The 15,232-nt window shown below is 44.9% G+C and overlaps 1 protein-coding gene and 1 pseudogene across 1 annotated transcript in view; one reads left to right on the top strand and one right to left on the bottom strand.

The window, feature by feature from the left end:
• Enthd1 (ENTH domain containing 1) overlaps window positions 1–15,232 on the top strand; it is a 105,909-nt gene that overhangs the window by 80,669 nt on the left and 10,008 nt on the right. The window contains exon 5 of the mRNA XM_036207527.1: window positions 4,688–5,119. Coding sequence (XP_036063420.1) covers window positions 4,688–5,119 — 432 coding nt within the window. The remainder of the gene's footprint in view (window positions 1–4,687; window positions 5,120–15,232) is intronic.
• On the bottom strand, window positions 2,211–3,642 carry LOC118597052 (annotated as a pseudogene).

Here is a 15,232-nt window from a genome sequence, read left to right as displayed (position 1 = left end):
TTAAGCTTTTGTACTAAGTATTAACATGGAATCTCGAGTCTTTACACACGACAATGCTGATATTTGGGTCGAGTGTTCTTAGGATATTTTCATGGGAAAGCCATTGTCATCCTGGGCTGTCCTATTTTACATATCACTGAATTTTAAAGTGATTTCATTACATAAAGAGCAAAATACTTTTCCCAAATATAATGGAGAATCAAGGGAAATATTTAACTAAAATTCCCTTTAAGGAGTACTTTAAAGCAAATATAGTAACATACACATGCATTCTGAAATACCATGAATCTAGTTTCCTACTAGGATATATTAGTGCTTCTAACAAAGCCTTTTACCAACTAAATATAACTGGGTCATATGCAAATTAGTAATATTTCAGAAGAGGTTATTTTCATCTACCAATTTTCTGTTTCCTTTTATTGTTATTAAGTTGTTAAACTATGTTAAATTTAGAAAAACAAAAGCATTACCTTCTCTTTGGTTCTTGTGTCTGGATTTTTCCTTCCATTGAAAAGACATTGTTTGAGTACGTCCTCCAGGACTGGCACCGTTGGGTGCTGGGACACAGACAACTCAAGGTAACTGTTATCCTGGGACAAGGCTTGACTGAACAAAGTATTACAGTTGCTCATCAGGCCTCAGTCTTTGGTAGCAGAGGCCATAATAGACAAGACCCAGACAGAAGGATCAGGGCAGGCATTGGAGAGGAAGTGGTACTTGAGTTGAATTTTCAAAGATAGAAGCCAGATACTACAGTAGAAAGCTGGAATCCCAGGATTAAAGAGACAGAGGCAGGAGGATCCTGAATTCTAGGCCAACCTCAACTACAGCGTCAGACATTGTCTCAAAACTCTAAAAAGGAAAAAAAATTAAAAATGAAAATTTGAGATGACTAGAATAAGTATGATTCCTGGTAGAAAGCAAAATCTCTCTCTCTCTCTCTCTCTCTCTCTCTCTATATATATATATATATATATATATATATTGCTTTCTACCAGGAATCATACTTATATATGTATGTATGTATAACACACACACACCCATATATATATATATATATATATATATATATATATATATATATATATATATATATATATATAATTTGTATCTACCTTTTAAGGCAGAATGTGACTGGGTACTGTATTTCCGTTCACATACCTTATTGAGTCACAAGAAGCTTAGATTTTATTCTTGGTACTTTACTTTGGAAAACAAGCCACATAGGACTTCTTATTTAGTTGTTTCAGCTTGTGTTCTTACCTCTAAGACTAGTCCAGGCAGAATTAACTACAGGAATGAAAAACTTACAAAGTAGATTCTAGAAGTTGTCATTCAAGGCCTCTTACCAGTTTTTTCCCTTTTAAACATGAAGCTTTATCTCAGGACACTTCAGTGACAGATGTTTGGTCTACTAAGGAATCCAGCTCAACAGCTTAAATAGTTGTGATTGCTTACCTTTTGTTTTAAAACAAACGTTCTACCAACCTGTTGAAACAAGCTGACAGCACCACAGTCTAAGAAGCAGAAAGAAATCTTAGCTTTCCCTTAGTTTTCATGGGACACAGATACTTTAAATGTTAGCCAAACCCTGAAGCTGTGTCATTGGAAGGACTGTAGGAAGCACTGAGCACGTGGTTCTTCTGATGAAGCTCAGTTGCTTCTTCACGGGCGCTGTGTGGCCATCTCCTTCGAGGAGTGGCATTTCTTCAGCTACAGCAGCACTGGTATCGTCTGAAGTGGGATCGTCTTCATCAGTTCCTAGACAAGGCTTGATCATCCTGTAGATCCTGTAGGCGTGTGTCTGGGGATCTTCCAGGCTGAAGCTGGAAGACAAGAGTGTAGCTCATACACCAAGATGACCCGATCCTTCCCAGACTTGTCATTCTTGTCGCCTCTGCCTTTTGCCTGAAGGTCTCAGTAGTGGGGTGGTCAGGGTTTATCTCCAGGCATTTCTTTGCTGCCCTGTAACCTCTCATTGAGTTGTCCTTGCGGGCTGGAGCTCCCATGATTCTCTCCATGTTTGTGGTTCCATGTGCTATGACGATACCACGTGGGGATTTCACTGATCGCTTTGGCCTTTCTCAGCCTTCCCCTCTAAGATTTCTTTATAATTGTGTAGAAGCTTTCAAACTTTGTCTTTCTCTTGCTGTTTTCTTTTTCTCCTCTCCATCTTCTGGAAGTTCCAGTCCTTCTTTGGTACCTTGCCCTCAGAACCCTTCAACTGTGACACTATACTCATTGATGGGCTCAGACAGTCAGATCACTTCTAAGCCATGCTGTCAGGGACAGTTCACAGAGGCCGAGTTAGCTACTTAGTCCTGGGCTCAGCTGTGATGAAATGGATGTGTTTCTGGTTCCTCCATTCTGGGGCAGTAGTCCAGGGGAGAAACCCCCTCATCCCAGAAGCAGATGTGCCGCATCTGAAAGCTTCTTCCGATTCTGAGAGTCTTCATGAATTCCAAGCTGTGTATTTTTTAAGAACTGTTCATCAAACTTTTTGTTGTTCTCTTCATCTTCTGCCAGTTCAGTGGATAGCTCAAGCATTTCTGGACCGAATTCTTTCCGATAATTTTCAAATTTTTGCTCTGCTGCAATATTTCATGGGGAGACACTCGGAATCCACCACCCCTCTAATGGTTCAGATGCTTGGCGGGTGGGAAGAGGGAAGAGGGGAATCTGTGGTTGGTATGTAAAGTGAATAGAAAATTTCTTCATTAAAAAAAATGAAAGGAAAAAAAAAAGAAATTCAGGTACTCAGGGACTAACTCCTCACAGTTACCCATGATGAAAACTCTGTACGTACAGCTTGGTGCTGTTCTTTTTCTTCCTGTTTCCAAACAGATCAAAAGGAGGGTGTCTTGGGACAAAAAGAAGGGTCCAGACCTCGAATTGTCCTTCAACAGAAAACTGCTTTCCTGCCGGATGCTCTTCCCAGTCGTGGGCTAAGCTCGTGCAGAGCTCTCCATAGTCCCCATTAGCAATGTCACCATCTTCTACTTCTTTTTTCTTTATCTTCCTCTTTCTCTCCTTTTTCTTCAGCCTCAGCATCACTGACTTTCTTATCACGTTCCTTCTCCACAAAGAGAGTCACAGAGTAGCCAGTAAGCTGAGACTGTTCCTTCACAACTTCCTTTATTCTCCTTTCCTCCGAATACTCGGCTTGCTCTTCCTTCAGATGTAAGATAACCTTTGTTCCATGGCCCATGGGTTCACCGGGTCAGTCCTCACAGGAGTGATGCCCCTGCTGAGGATCCCCGGGCATACTGCTCATCATCATGCTTGGTGATCAGTCACTTTCTCAGCAAGCAAATCCACAGAGTAAAAAGCAACACTGAACTGGTCAGTCATTGAGATGTCTGCACCAGCCTGCAAGGCCTGCAGGAAGGCTTGGGTGCCAGACTGGGCAGTAGTGCCAAGGTTATTGATCAAGTCAGCCTTGGCCATTCCAGTTCCACTATCAGAGTAGTTTACCAGGGTCTGTCACACTCTCATCTCGGATCTTACCCAGAGCATCTAATGAATTTGAAATGGCTCCCTCAGAAATATCTCTTCATTCAAATAGAAAATATTGATGACCAAGGACGTTAACTGGAAAATTTTTGCCTGAAAGGCAAAAGTCCTAACCTCTTCTTCCTCCATTGGCTGGTCTGGGTTTCCTCAGGCATCTTTGCTGAGTGACCACACAAACCTCAACTAGCTGTGCCATGACACTGAAGCAACTAATATAAATTTCTTGAACTTTCTACTTATGAGTAAATACCAGAAGGTTTTCTCCAGCCTCTGGAGGTGCTGAGAGCCTGCATGTGTGCATTCTGAAGTGTCATATGGTGTACTTTGTGATGTGTATAATTGCCAACATTGAACTCCACAGACTGTGTCCTCCTTCCTGGTGGACGCGCCAGAGAATACACACACCCCTCTCACTGTGTCATGATTCCAATTTCAAGAACCCGAGCTCTTAAGAAACATTTTTTTTTCATATTCAGATTAGAATGAAACTCCCTGAGAACAGTTCCTCACACTGAGGGTTGGGAGCCAGGCCCATCTAGAAAATCAGTCCAGATATGTGGGTTCACCAGAGGTTTGGGTTTCTTACACTGCTTCAGCCCCTCTGGTCACACTATCTGGTCTGTCCCAGGCTCTCCTGGTGCTTTGGCCTATTAGTGGTGACTTAGTGACAAGATGGACAGAAACTTTGCCTTGTAGTAACCATCAGAACAGCTCTGTAAAAAAATGTGTTGTCCTCCACACAGACAAAAGATTCATTAAAATGATGCTGCCCCTGAGGTGCTTCTGAATGTGCCTCCTGGAAGGAGACAGCTTTAATTCCAGGAGAGATGAGGGTTCCATAAGGATAGATAATGTATATTTTGTCTAGTTGATTGTGTAAAGGACGAAGGTTTGAAGGAACTGAAAATGTAGTGTCTCAGAGACAGATGAGTGGATGAAAGGAGAAATATTTAAAGGGAAGTTATTTGAAAATTTCTGTGCCTTGTGTTTTAGTGCCTTTGAGAGAGGCAGCCACCAAATGACTAAGGCATCAGTTATAGCCTGGGGATACTTGAAATAGAACATACCAGCCTAGTAGGAAAGCAGAAGACTAAATAAGAAAGCTCCTATTTATTAAAATGGATTTTAAATGGAATGTTTCAGTTTTAATTTGGGGCTACTTGCTATTTTACAGATGCTGTGTCTACTCCCTCAGAAAAAAGACCATCGATGCAGACAAATGTGAGTTTAGGCAAGAGATTGGAGAAGACCATCACAAATACTCCCACAGAAAGTCCCCCCCACACTCCTCAGGAAAAGCAGCCAGCTTCGAAAAGCTCTGAAACCCTGACACCTTTACAGGCATTTAGGCCATCAGGTAAAGATGAGTTCGTCAGCCTGGGTGTGAGGATATCCAACTCAGAGTCCATGTTCCACAAACAGTCCTCTGTGGAAACACTCTACATCTCACCCTCATTCAAAATTGTCAACCCAAAGAAGGAGACCAGAACCAGTAAGGACCTCCAGACACCTGCACAGTCCAGAATCTGCTGGATTGAAGATGTGAGCCTCAAGCCTTTAGCCATGCGGGGTGAGTGTACCCCCCCCAAACAAGCCAATAATACAAGTGAAAATGCTCTGCAAAGGCGTTCTGTGACCTCTCTGTCTTCTGTCCTTTTCTTGTCTCCTCTGCTCACTCTTGGTCAATTCTGTTAGCATGTACACACCACTAAAGATCTTCTTGGGTGGTCATGTGTACTTCAAGCAATACTTGATTGAATATATTGACATCAATTCTGAATAATTCCTATGTAAACCAAATTAGATGTTCCTGGCATTCAATGAAGCTTCCAGTTAAACATGTAGGGAACTCATGAAGAGATTGTGTGTAAGAGAAGTGGTATGTTTTGTGTACAGGCACAGCTGTGTATACAGCTGTGCATGCATTCTTTAAGGCTCTGAAGCACCAAAGGGTCAAGGAGCCATGTCCTTTCTCTGTCTTTGTAAAACACTGAGGGGCTGACACAGCAGGATGTACCTGTTATCCCAGCACTCTGCAGCCAAGGAAGAGGATTGAGTTGAAGGTGAGCAGGACTGTATAATGAGCCCCTGTGTAAAACAAAACAGAGTGAAATGGGCTGCGGTATTATTTAGACTATGAGATAGAGAATCAAGCCTGGCTGTTGGCTGTCAGCTATTAAATCTTGCATTATGCAATTAGGCTTTCTTTTTCCAAGTTAATTAGTAAAAGAATAGTTTGTTTGTGCATGAATTTTTAAAAATCTAAGTGGTGGTTTTGTTGGTGCTTCTGTATGATAATGCTCACCAACTCGTATAAATTCAAAGATTTCAGCATTAATCTTTTAAATTGCTTCAAACGCAAATCAAAAATGCATATAAACAAAAGTAATGGACGCCAGCATATAAAAATACATATAAATAAGAACAGTGGGGCAGTGCAGGGGTTAAGTGGACTGACCTTTGTCTTGGGCAGTGAATTATAAAAGATTCTCTTTGAAAAAGAGGTTTCAAAGATTACTCTGTTTAAAACATTTTGGTATTGAACAGCCTAAACGTAGTAAAACTGAGACTTAGGGCTGCCAAGATGGCCCAGCAGGTAAAGGCACTTTCTATCAAACCTGATGATCTGAGTTCAATCCCCAGGACCCCACACACTGGAAGGAGAGCATCTTCTAGTACATGTTTTCTTTTGACTTTCATACACACCATGGCATAAGTGTGCATGCACACACATGTATAGGTGGATGGATGGATGGATGGATGGATGGATGGATGGATGGATGGATGGATGGAAACAAATAAATGTACTTTTTAAAATGCATCTGTGTTTTGTCATCAAATTAACTTTCTTACTGAGACTACCTGCTGAGGAAGACACCAACTGCTGTGCTACGGTAGCCTCTAGGCTTGGCTGTGCTCCAAAAAGCTGCCACGGTGATAATGATGTCAACAGACCATCCAACTCCACCTCTTCTAGAGGTGGTGGGACCTGGGGGAATAGAGCTGATAAATGAGATGGACTAAAGCCTCATGCAATAGCAACTTTATTCAGAGCACCAGACAATTTATATTCTGAGGGCTAAAGAGAATCACATGAGTAAAGTGTACATCCCAAGGACAAGTCAGAATTGGCAAAACCATGTTTTTCCATAGAGGCAGTTACTGGAATAACACCAGCAAGCAATAATGAGGAATCTGAAATAAACTATCCACTACACCCGGGAAGAGCATGAAAAAGCATTCCAAGAACAGTTCTGTGTTTTGAAGAAACTGAGGTCACAAGGCTCATCTTGTTTTCTTCGAGTATTCTCTCAAGCTCTCAGAAGTCTCCTCAGACGACTCCATTCTTGGACCATTTCATGGCACACCTCCAATAATATTAAAGCTGAAAAAATTACTAAATGCTACTTTAAGTTATCAGAAGTCCGCCAAGAGAGAAACACTGGTCTGGACCCCAGGAGGGAGAGGATTTTGATGAGTCCCAGTTGGCCTCAGTCGTCCCCTCCTTGGGTCGGAAGTGGGTTCCCAGTCTCACTGGGCTTTGGAGATTGAGTTTGGGGGTTCCAAAGTGTCTCAAAGTCCAGTGAGAGAATGAGGAACCACAGGGAAGTAACTCTTTGTCTCTGCAGCTGCGTGCTGCAAAGCTGTATGTTCTCAGAGAGAAAGAAACTAAAGTGAAGGAACTTCTAAGAGACCAGCAAGCTAAGCAGAGCCTCTGCTAACCATCTGATGTCAGGAGACAGACGGCACTCTGTGAATGTTCCTCTCATTCAGCTTGGCCCAGGGGACCTGACAGACTATGCCATTCAGCCATACTCTAGGAAGAACACACCAGAAGGAAGGACAGCAACGTCCTTACAGGCAGAAAATCCGTGTAGAGTCTAGACCACAGTGCCTGCCTTGGGCTCCATTCAGCACCTAGAAAACAGACCTTTGTGGTGATGTAGTGTGTACCCTAATAAATTTGCCTGAAGATGAGAGAACAGAAGAAGCCACTAGATTAAACAGAGAAGCCAGGCAGTGGTGGCACACACCTTTAATCCTAGCACTGAGGAGGCAGTGATCTGTCTGGATCTCTGAGTTCAAAGCCACCCTGGACTACATGAAATTGACTTGGTCTAGGAGAGAAACAGAGTCAGGCAGTGGTGGCACACACCTTTAGTCCCAGTACTTGAGAGTCACATGCCTTTAATCCCAGCACTAGGGAAGTTGAGTCAGGAAATGATATGGGTGGGCAGAGAAAGGTATATAAGGCGTGAGGAGACAGGAACTAAAGCCTTCTCAGCTGAGGAAGCTCCTTCAGCTAGAGGCCTATCGGCTGAGGCTTTTCAGGCTGATAAGTCCTAGAGGTGAGATGTGGCTTGTTCCTTTGTCTCTCTGATCTTTCAGCATTTACCCCAATATCTGGCACTGGGATTTTTTATTAAAAGACCATTTGGATTTTTTATTAAAAGACCATTTAGGACTTCTTGTTACTGACCTTTTTGTGAAAGCTACTATAATTTTTCACACACACACACACACACACACACACACACACACACACACACACTTAGGCATTTAACAAAATTCCCAGGTCTAAGAAGGAGTGAAAGTGCATGGAAAGAACACAGGAACAGTCAAGATGTCTAGACTCTAGAGTCATAGATGTCTAGACTCTAGAGTCACAGATGCCTAGACTCCAGAGTCACAGATATCTAGACTCTAGAGTTGCAGATGTCTAGAGTCAAGATTTCTAGACTACAGAGTCACAGATGTCTAGACTCTAGAGTCATAGATGTCTAGACTCTAGAGTCATAGATGTCTAGACTCCATCGTCACAGATATCTAGACTCTAGAGTCATAAATGTCTAGACTCCAGCGTCACAGATGTCTAGACTCTAGAGTCATAGATGTCTAGACTCCATCGTCACAGATGTCTAGACTCTAGAGTCACAGATGTCTAGACTCTAGAGTCACAGATGTCTAGACTCCAGCGTCACAGATGTCTAGACTCTAGAGTCATAAATGTCTAGACTCCAGCATCACAGATGTCTAGACTCTAGAGTCATAGATGTCTAGACTCCGTCATCACAGATGTCTAGACTCTAGAGTCATAGATGTCTAGACTCTAGAGTCATAGATGTCTAGACTCCATCGTCACAGATGTCTAGACTCTAGAGTCACAGATGTCTAGACTCCATCGTCACAGATGTCTAGACTCTAGAGTCATAGATGTCTAGACTCCAGAGTCACAGATGTCTAGACTCTAGAGTCATAGATGTCTAGACTCCAGCGTCACAGATGTCTAGACTCTAGAGTCACAGATATCTAGACTCTAGAGTCACAGATGTCTAGACTCTAGAGTCATAGGCTTATAAGGCAAGTGCTTTAGAATAGAAAATAGACGTATATCAGACTGTTCCTATCTATGTTGTGAAAAGCTGAAAAATTACAGTCCTGAAAGGAAGACTCTGAGGATACTCTGATCTACATGGCCCAGCAGGCATTCCTAGCCTTTGTTATTGTCAATGCAATGTCATCTGCAAAGTTTACACTTCAGGAACCAAGGCTGGAGCCACCAAAAAACAAAACCAAGAAACAAAAAACTCTCGTATGTTAAGTAAGTTTATGATTTGTGTTGGGCTGGCTTCATAGATGTCCTTCACTGTGTGGCCACATGCAGTTTAGGGCACAGGTTTGACATCCCCAGTAGACAACAGAGACACGGCAGGGTGGGGGGGGGGCAGAAGTCTTGAGGGAGACTGAGAAGGGTGAACTCGATAAATTGTGTATACATTCTACACAAATCCTTCACTGATCACTAACTAAACTTGTAGGGCCCCAGTGAGTGGCCTCTGAACCCTGCTGGAAACCAAAAGAGAGAGAAAAGGCCTTCAGCTTCTGTCCACTGCACGGGTGGCAGCTTGAAGAGTCAGGCCAGTTATCTGCCCACAGGAGTGAAAGCCAGTCTTTGGGGACAGTCCCAGAATCAAGGGCCCCCCAAACGTGTACTACAACAGTGTCAGGGGACTGTCACAGAATCAAGGGCCCCCCAAACGTGTACTACAACAGTGTTAGGGGACTGTCACAGAATCAAGGGGCTCCACAAACGTGTACTACAACAGTGTCAGGGGACTGTCCCAGAATCAAGGGCCCCCCAAACGTGTACTACAACAGTTTTAGGGGACTGTCACAGAATCAAGGGGCTCCACAAACGTGTACTACAACACTTTTAAAAATGCCCAACAGGGAGCTATAGACATGACTCAGTGCTTAAGAGAAAGTAGGGCTCTTGCAGAGGACTCAAGGTCAGTTTCCAGCAGCTGCACTGGGCTCCTCACAGTGGCCTGTAACATTTGGCCCCTAGGTACATGGATAAGCTGGTAAATGACTGAATCTGACCTGAGATAAACGTGTGCTTGTCAAAGGTCATAGATAGATCTCTGTGTGTGTGTGTTCCCATGTCAAAGGTATATATTATAATACATGCATATATATACTTATGTTAAAGGCATATGTATACGTATATATTAGGGAAATACATACATACACAAACACATATACCCGAGCATATTACCAGAACCATCTTAAAACAATGTCTCAGTCCCATGTAGTTTTACTGGTCTATTCTAAGGAAGGAGAAGCATCAGGCTTCCATTCATTCTTTCTGAATACTGACAGGGCATTACCCCATCGTTTCATAAAGATGGCTGATCTGCTACCCAGGTCTGACATACAGTGTAAGAAAAGAAACTTAGAGAACAACACAGATTAACATCAGATGCAGAAGTTCTTAATAAGATGCTAGCAGATCAAATCCAGCAAGATCCAGAAGTGGCAGTGTTCCATGCCCCAGTGGGATTCTTCCCAGAGCTGTAGCATTGGCTTGACGTTTGCAAATGAATCCCTGCAATCCACCACATTAATAGAATAAGCTTTAAAATGATATAATTATCTTGATCCATGTAGAAAATTGATACAATTCTACATTCAATTATGATTATAAAAAATGTAAGCAAATTAGGAATAAAAAGGAACTTCCCTCAAGCTGATAACGAGCGTATTTTAAAACTCGACTGCAGACATAATTAATGATGAAAGAGCAGATGCTGTTCTGACTGGGTCAGCAAGCAAGGAGGGGCGTGTGTCTTTCTGCACCACATTGATTCAGCAGTGTGCCAGAGGCCCAGCCAGGCAAAGTAGGCCATAAGAAGAGACAGAAGTCGTGGATACTGGAAAGGAAGATAGTATTGCCTTTGTTCAGTGATAACATGATTCTTTATGTAGGAAACCCACACAGACACACCAAAACAACAACAAAAAAAACCTGCCAAAAATAGTAGCTAGATCTAACGGGTCTAGCAAGAGCTCAGGATGAAAGATGAGTGTATAAAATGAATGGGCAGCAGAGCAAGGGGCTGTCTGGAGACAAAATAGAATTTGTATCACTGTTTACAGCTACAGACAGTCGTTGAAGGGACTGGAGAGATGGCTTAGCAGTTAAAAGCCTGTATTGCTCTTGTAGAAGACCAAAGTTTCCTTCCCAGAACCATGCTGCATAGCTCCCAGCTGCCTGTGACTCCATCTCCAGGGGACCCAACACCATCTTCTGGCCTCCTCTAGCACCAACACACACACACCCACACCCACACCCACACCCACCCACCCACCCACCCACACACACACACACACACACACACAAATAAAAATCTTTAAAAATTTAATTAAAAATAGCCAGGCAGTAGTGGCATATGCCTTTAATCCCAGCACTCAGGAGACAGAGGCAGACAGATCTCTGTGAGTTCAAGGCCAACCTAGTCTACAAAGCAAGTTCCAGGACAGCCAAGACTACACAGAGAAACCCTGTCTCAAAAACAGAACAAGACAAAAAAAAAAAAAAAAAAAAAAAAAGAATGGTACCATGTATCATTTACAGTAGTAACACTTGAAAAAAATCTTGCACTGAAGGCTAGAATGTGCCTCAGTTGGTAGCATACTTATCTAGCAGGTAGGAAGCCCTGGGTTCTATCCTGAGCACTTTGTAAACCAGGCGCGGGGGAACATGCCTGTAATCCCAGCACTCGTGAGGTGTAGATGGATCAGAAGTTCAGGATCCTCAGCTACTTAGTGGAGGATACCCTGGGATACATGAAACCATATCTCAGAAAAACTGAAACAGTCTCTAGAGCACTGAGAACTATGGACTGTTTCTGAGAGCAGCTGAGGGCCTGAACAGATGGAGAGGTGCTCTGTGACCTCAGGTTAGAGAGCAGGCCAGGATGCTTTCTTCCTCTCTGTCACGCTGTTGACTCAGTGCAGCTCCAGAGGGTTCTTGTAGTTGGAAGGGGTCTTAGAAATGAACAATCTTACATTCATCTCCATTGGAAATGTAAAGTGTGTAAAATAGCCTAACGCTTGAAAGCAGAACTGTTCAAGAGGCATCATAAAGCAAGACACCATAGTGCATATATTTGAGAGAACAAGAGCGTTGATTTTTATGGTGTGAAACTCTTACAGCTGTTAGAGTGCTGGCCTGGGTGGGAGCCCCTGGGCTGTCAGTCAGGATGACTGACAGAATAACAGAGTTCATCTTTCCCTCCAGTTGAGGCCACAGTACTTAATCTGCCTGCTCCATTTCTTACCCCATTCTTAGTTATAATCTATATTTTATTTCTTTAAAAATTCATTTGGACCTTAATTTCTCTTTCCAATTTTGTTAATAGAAGGGAGGAAAGGGTAGGTAGGTAGATGATAGATGGAGAGGTAGATAATATATTTATGTGACATTGATAGATTTCACACTTATTGCAAATTGTTAAAACTTCTGTTACTAAGCACTAAATTAGGTTCGTGTTGGTTACTACTTTGAAGTTATTGCATATACACATCTGCTTACTTTCTTATTGTGTATGTGTGTAGGTGGTCGTGTGCCACGGCTCAAGTATAGAGGTCAGAGGACAAACTTCATGAGTTAGTTCTCTTCTTGCTCCGTGTGGGTCCCAGGGATGGGACTCAGCTCATCATGCTTGGCAGCAAGTGCCTTACCCACTGAGAGATCTCAACAGCTAGAGAACCCCAACAGAAGAGACACTGTGAATCTGCTAGGGCATGATGGTGGCATTCCCAGTGCTGGAGAGAGACTGGGGAATAAATCAAGCACCTAGACCTCACCATGAAGCCTAATTGGGGCTGGTGATTGGCTGAACAGCATCCCTGTGACAGCGCAGGCTCTAGAGTCAGAAAGTCTGGGTTGATGACCCCAGCTCCTGTGCCACTCACAGCACGGCACCTGGCTGAGGCGCCTGGCCTGCGCATGTGCCAGTGCCTGGTCCCTGAGACAGATGAGGATGGTTCTGCCACATGGAGTTCACAGAGGCCAAGCCCTCTGAGTGGGACCTGGCACTCAGCACAAGCAATCACTGCTGTGTTACTCAAATGCACCAGTTATTAGGACGGCACACCTTCAGCCCACTCCTAACCCTCGGGATCTCTCTGTCAGCGTCCTGCTCATCCCTTCTCAGGAACACCTGTCTTCGTCAGGGTTATGTTGCTGCAATGAAATACCAGGACCAAAAGCAAGTTGGAGAGGAAAGGGTTTATTTCAGCTTATACTTCCAGGTAACACTCCATCACTGTGGGAAGTCAGGACAGGATCTCAAACAGGGCAGGAACCTGGAGACAGGAGCTGATGCAGAGGCCATGGAGGATGCTGCTTACTGGCTTGCTCAGCCTGCTTTCTTATAGAACCCAGGACCACCAGCCCAGGGATGGTTCTACCCACAATGGACTGGTCCCCTCCCCTAGAATCACTAATTAAGAAAACGTCTTACAGCCAGAATTTATGGGGACATTTTCTTGAGGGTCCCTCCGTTCAGATAACTCTAGCTTGTGTCCGTTGACATAAAACCAGCCAGGACAGCACCTTCCTCACAGAAGAGGCATTCCCAAGCCCCGAGCAGCCCGGCTTCTGCCTCTCGCCATCAGACAAGTCTTCCATTCTCCCACAGTTCCCTCTCACCGGCATTCTCCTGCCTCACCCCTGCACCTTTCCCATCCGCCCTTCCAAGAGTATCTCAAACACGTGACCTCGGGGTGCGGATGTTCCCACCCGTTATCATCCCTCACCTTCCACAAGCCCTTCTGCTGTCCTTGCTGAACAACAGCCACATATAGATTCAGTGGTTGGGCGCCTTCCTCCCCACCTATTGAAGGACCCTTCCTGCCCTGTTTGTGATCTTCTCCCCAGCACCAGGCACAGTTCCCTGCACGTCGTAGTTGTTAGTGTTTCATACGTGAACTAAAGCCAGTTGAGAAATGGTGCAGGTCCGTGAGAAAGATAGACGGGCACACTGGTGCAGTAAGCCAGATGACATGCTGAGCCTGACGGGGCAGGTTGAGAAGTTTCAACTTCAGGCCTGGAGAGATGGCTCAGCAGTTAAGAGCCTGTGCTACTGTTACAGAGGACCTCAGCTTGGTTCCCCCACACCCACTCAGACAGCTCAGAGTGACTAGAGACCACAGAAGTGCAGGGAGGTAGCCAGGGGTCCTGGTGGGGCACGACCCTGGGAAAGTGGGCCTGAGGCCAGAACCCAGAAATAAAAGGAAGTACGTTTTTGGAGGAGAGAGACTGTTTCACAGGGCTGCTTGCTGTCGTGAAGCAGCAGGCCTCTGTGTGCCCCACGTCTGAAGTCACAGCTTCTTGCTGAGGGGCGGCACCCGTGGTGGTGATTAGCAGTGACTGACAGCTTGACAGGATCTAGGATCACCCGGGAGACAAAGCTCTGGGCACCTCTGTGAGGGAGTCTCTAGACTGGGTTAACTGAAGTGCAAAGACCCACCCTAACAGTGGGCAGCACCTTTTCGTGGGCTCGGATCCTGGATGGATACAAAGCAGAAAGCAAACCAAGCACCAGCATGCCTCACTCCCTGTGTCCTGACGAGGGATTGGAGCAGCTGCCTCATCTCCTGCCACCATGACCTCCCCACCACAGTGTGCCACTGAACTGTAAGCCAAGATGAACCCTTCTCTCTTGAGTTGTCACAGAACCGGAAAAGGGACTAAAGACCCAGGCATGTGGAGCCTGGAGGGTCTGCAGCGAAGAGACATGAAGAGTGCCTCCCGGGAGAAAATGCTGAGGAGACGCTGGTCCTGCAGGAGCAGACACTGTGCCCTCTGCTTCACAGAGCTCCGTTCTCCAGGAAGTGAAGCCTGGGTGCAGGACCAGAAGGATGGAGATGTAACTCTTACAGAGTCAGGATGAGGCCAGCAGGAGAGAGCCTCTAGCCACTGCTGGTGTTGGGAAGAGTGTGCCTGGCATGCAGCCTGCCTGCCTGGCTGCCTTACGGACACATGTCAGGAGCTGTTATACCCCAGTGGCAGTCAACACAACCCAGGCCACACGGTGCTGGAGACCGCAGTGCTTAACATCTGGTCCCACAGCAAAGGAGTGCAGTCAGCAGATGAGGTAAAAATCACAGTGGCGTGGTGTGGGAAAGGCAAGCTGGTGGGAATCTGATGAGAATGGAGACAGAGTTGATCCTGGGGGGAGCACAGACGGGCCACTGGTTCCGCAGCCTCGACAGGGCTCCTGTGGATGCCTAAGAGTGATGGGAGGGCTGGATGTGAGTGAGAAGTAGAGCAATCTGGGAACCTTGAGAGCAGGGCAGTTCTGAGCACCCACTTGTTCCAGGTGGCCAACGGTCACAGCGGTTGAGGAATTCAGGAACGGAGCCTGAG

This window comes from Onychomys torridus, chromosome 16, assembly GCF_903995425.1.
Source record: "Onychomys torridus chromosome 16, mOncTor1.1, whole genome shotgun sequence".
NCBI lineage: Eukaryota > Metazoa > Chordata > Mammalia > Rodentia > Cricetidae > Onychomys > Onychomys torridus.
The sequence above is the reverse complement of the archived record's forward strand: the minus strand, read 5'-3'. Positions and strand labels throughout refer to the sequence as shown.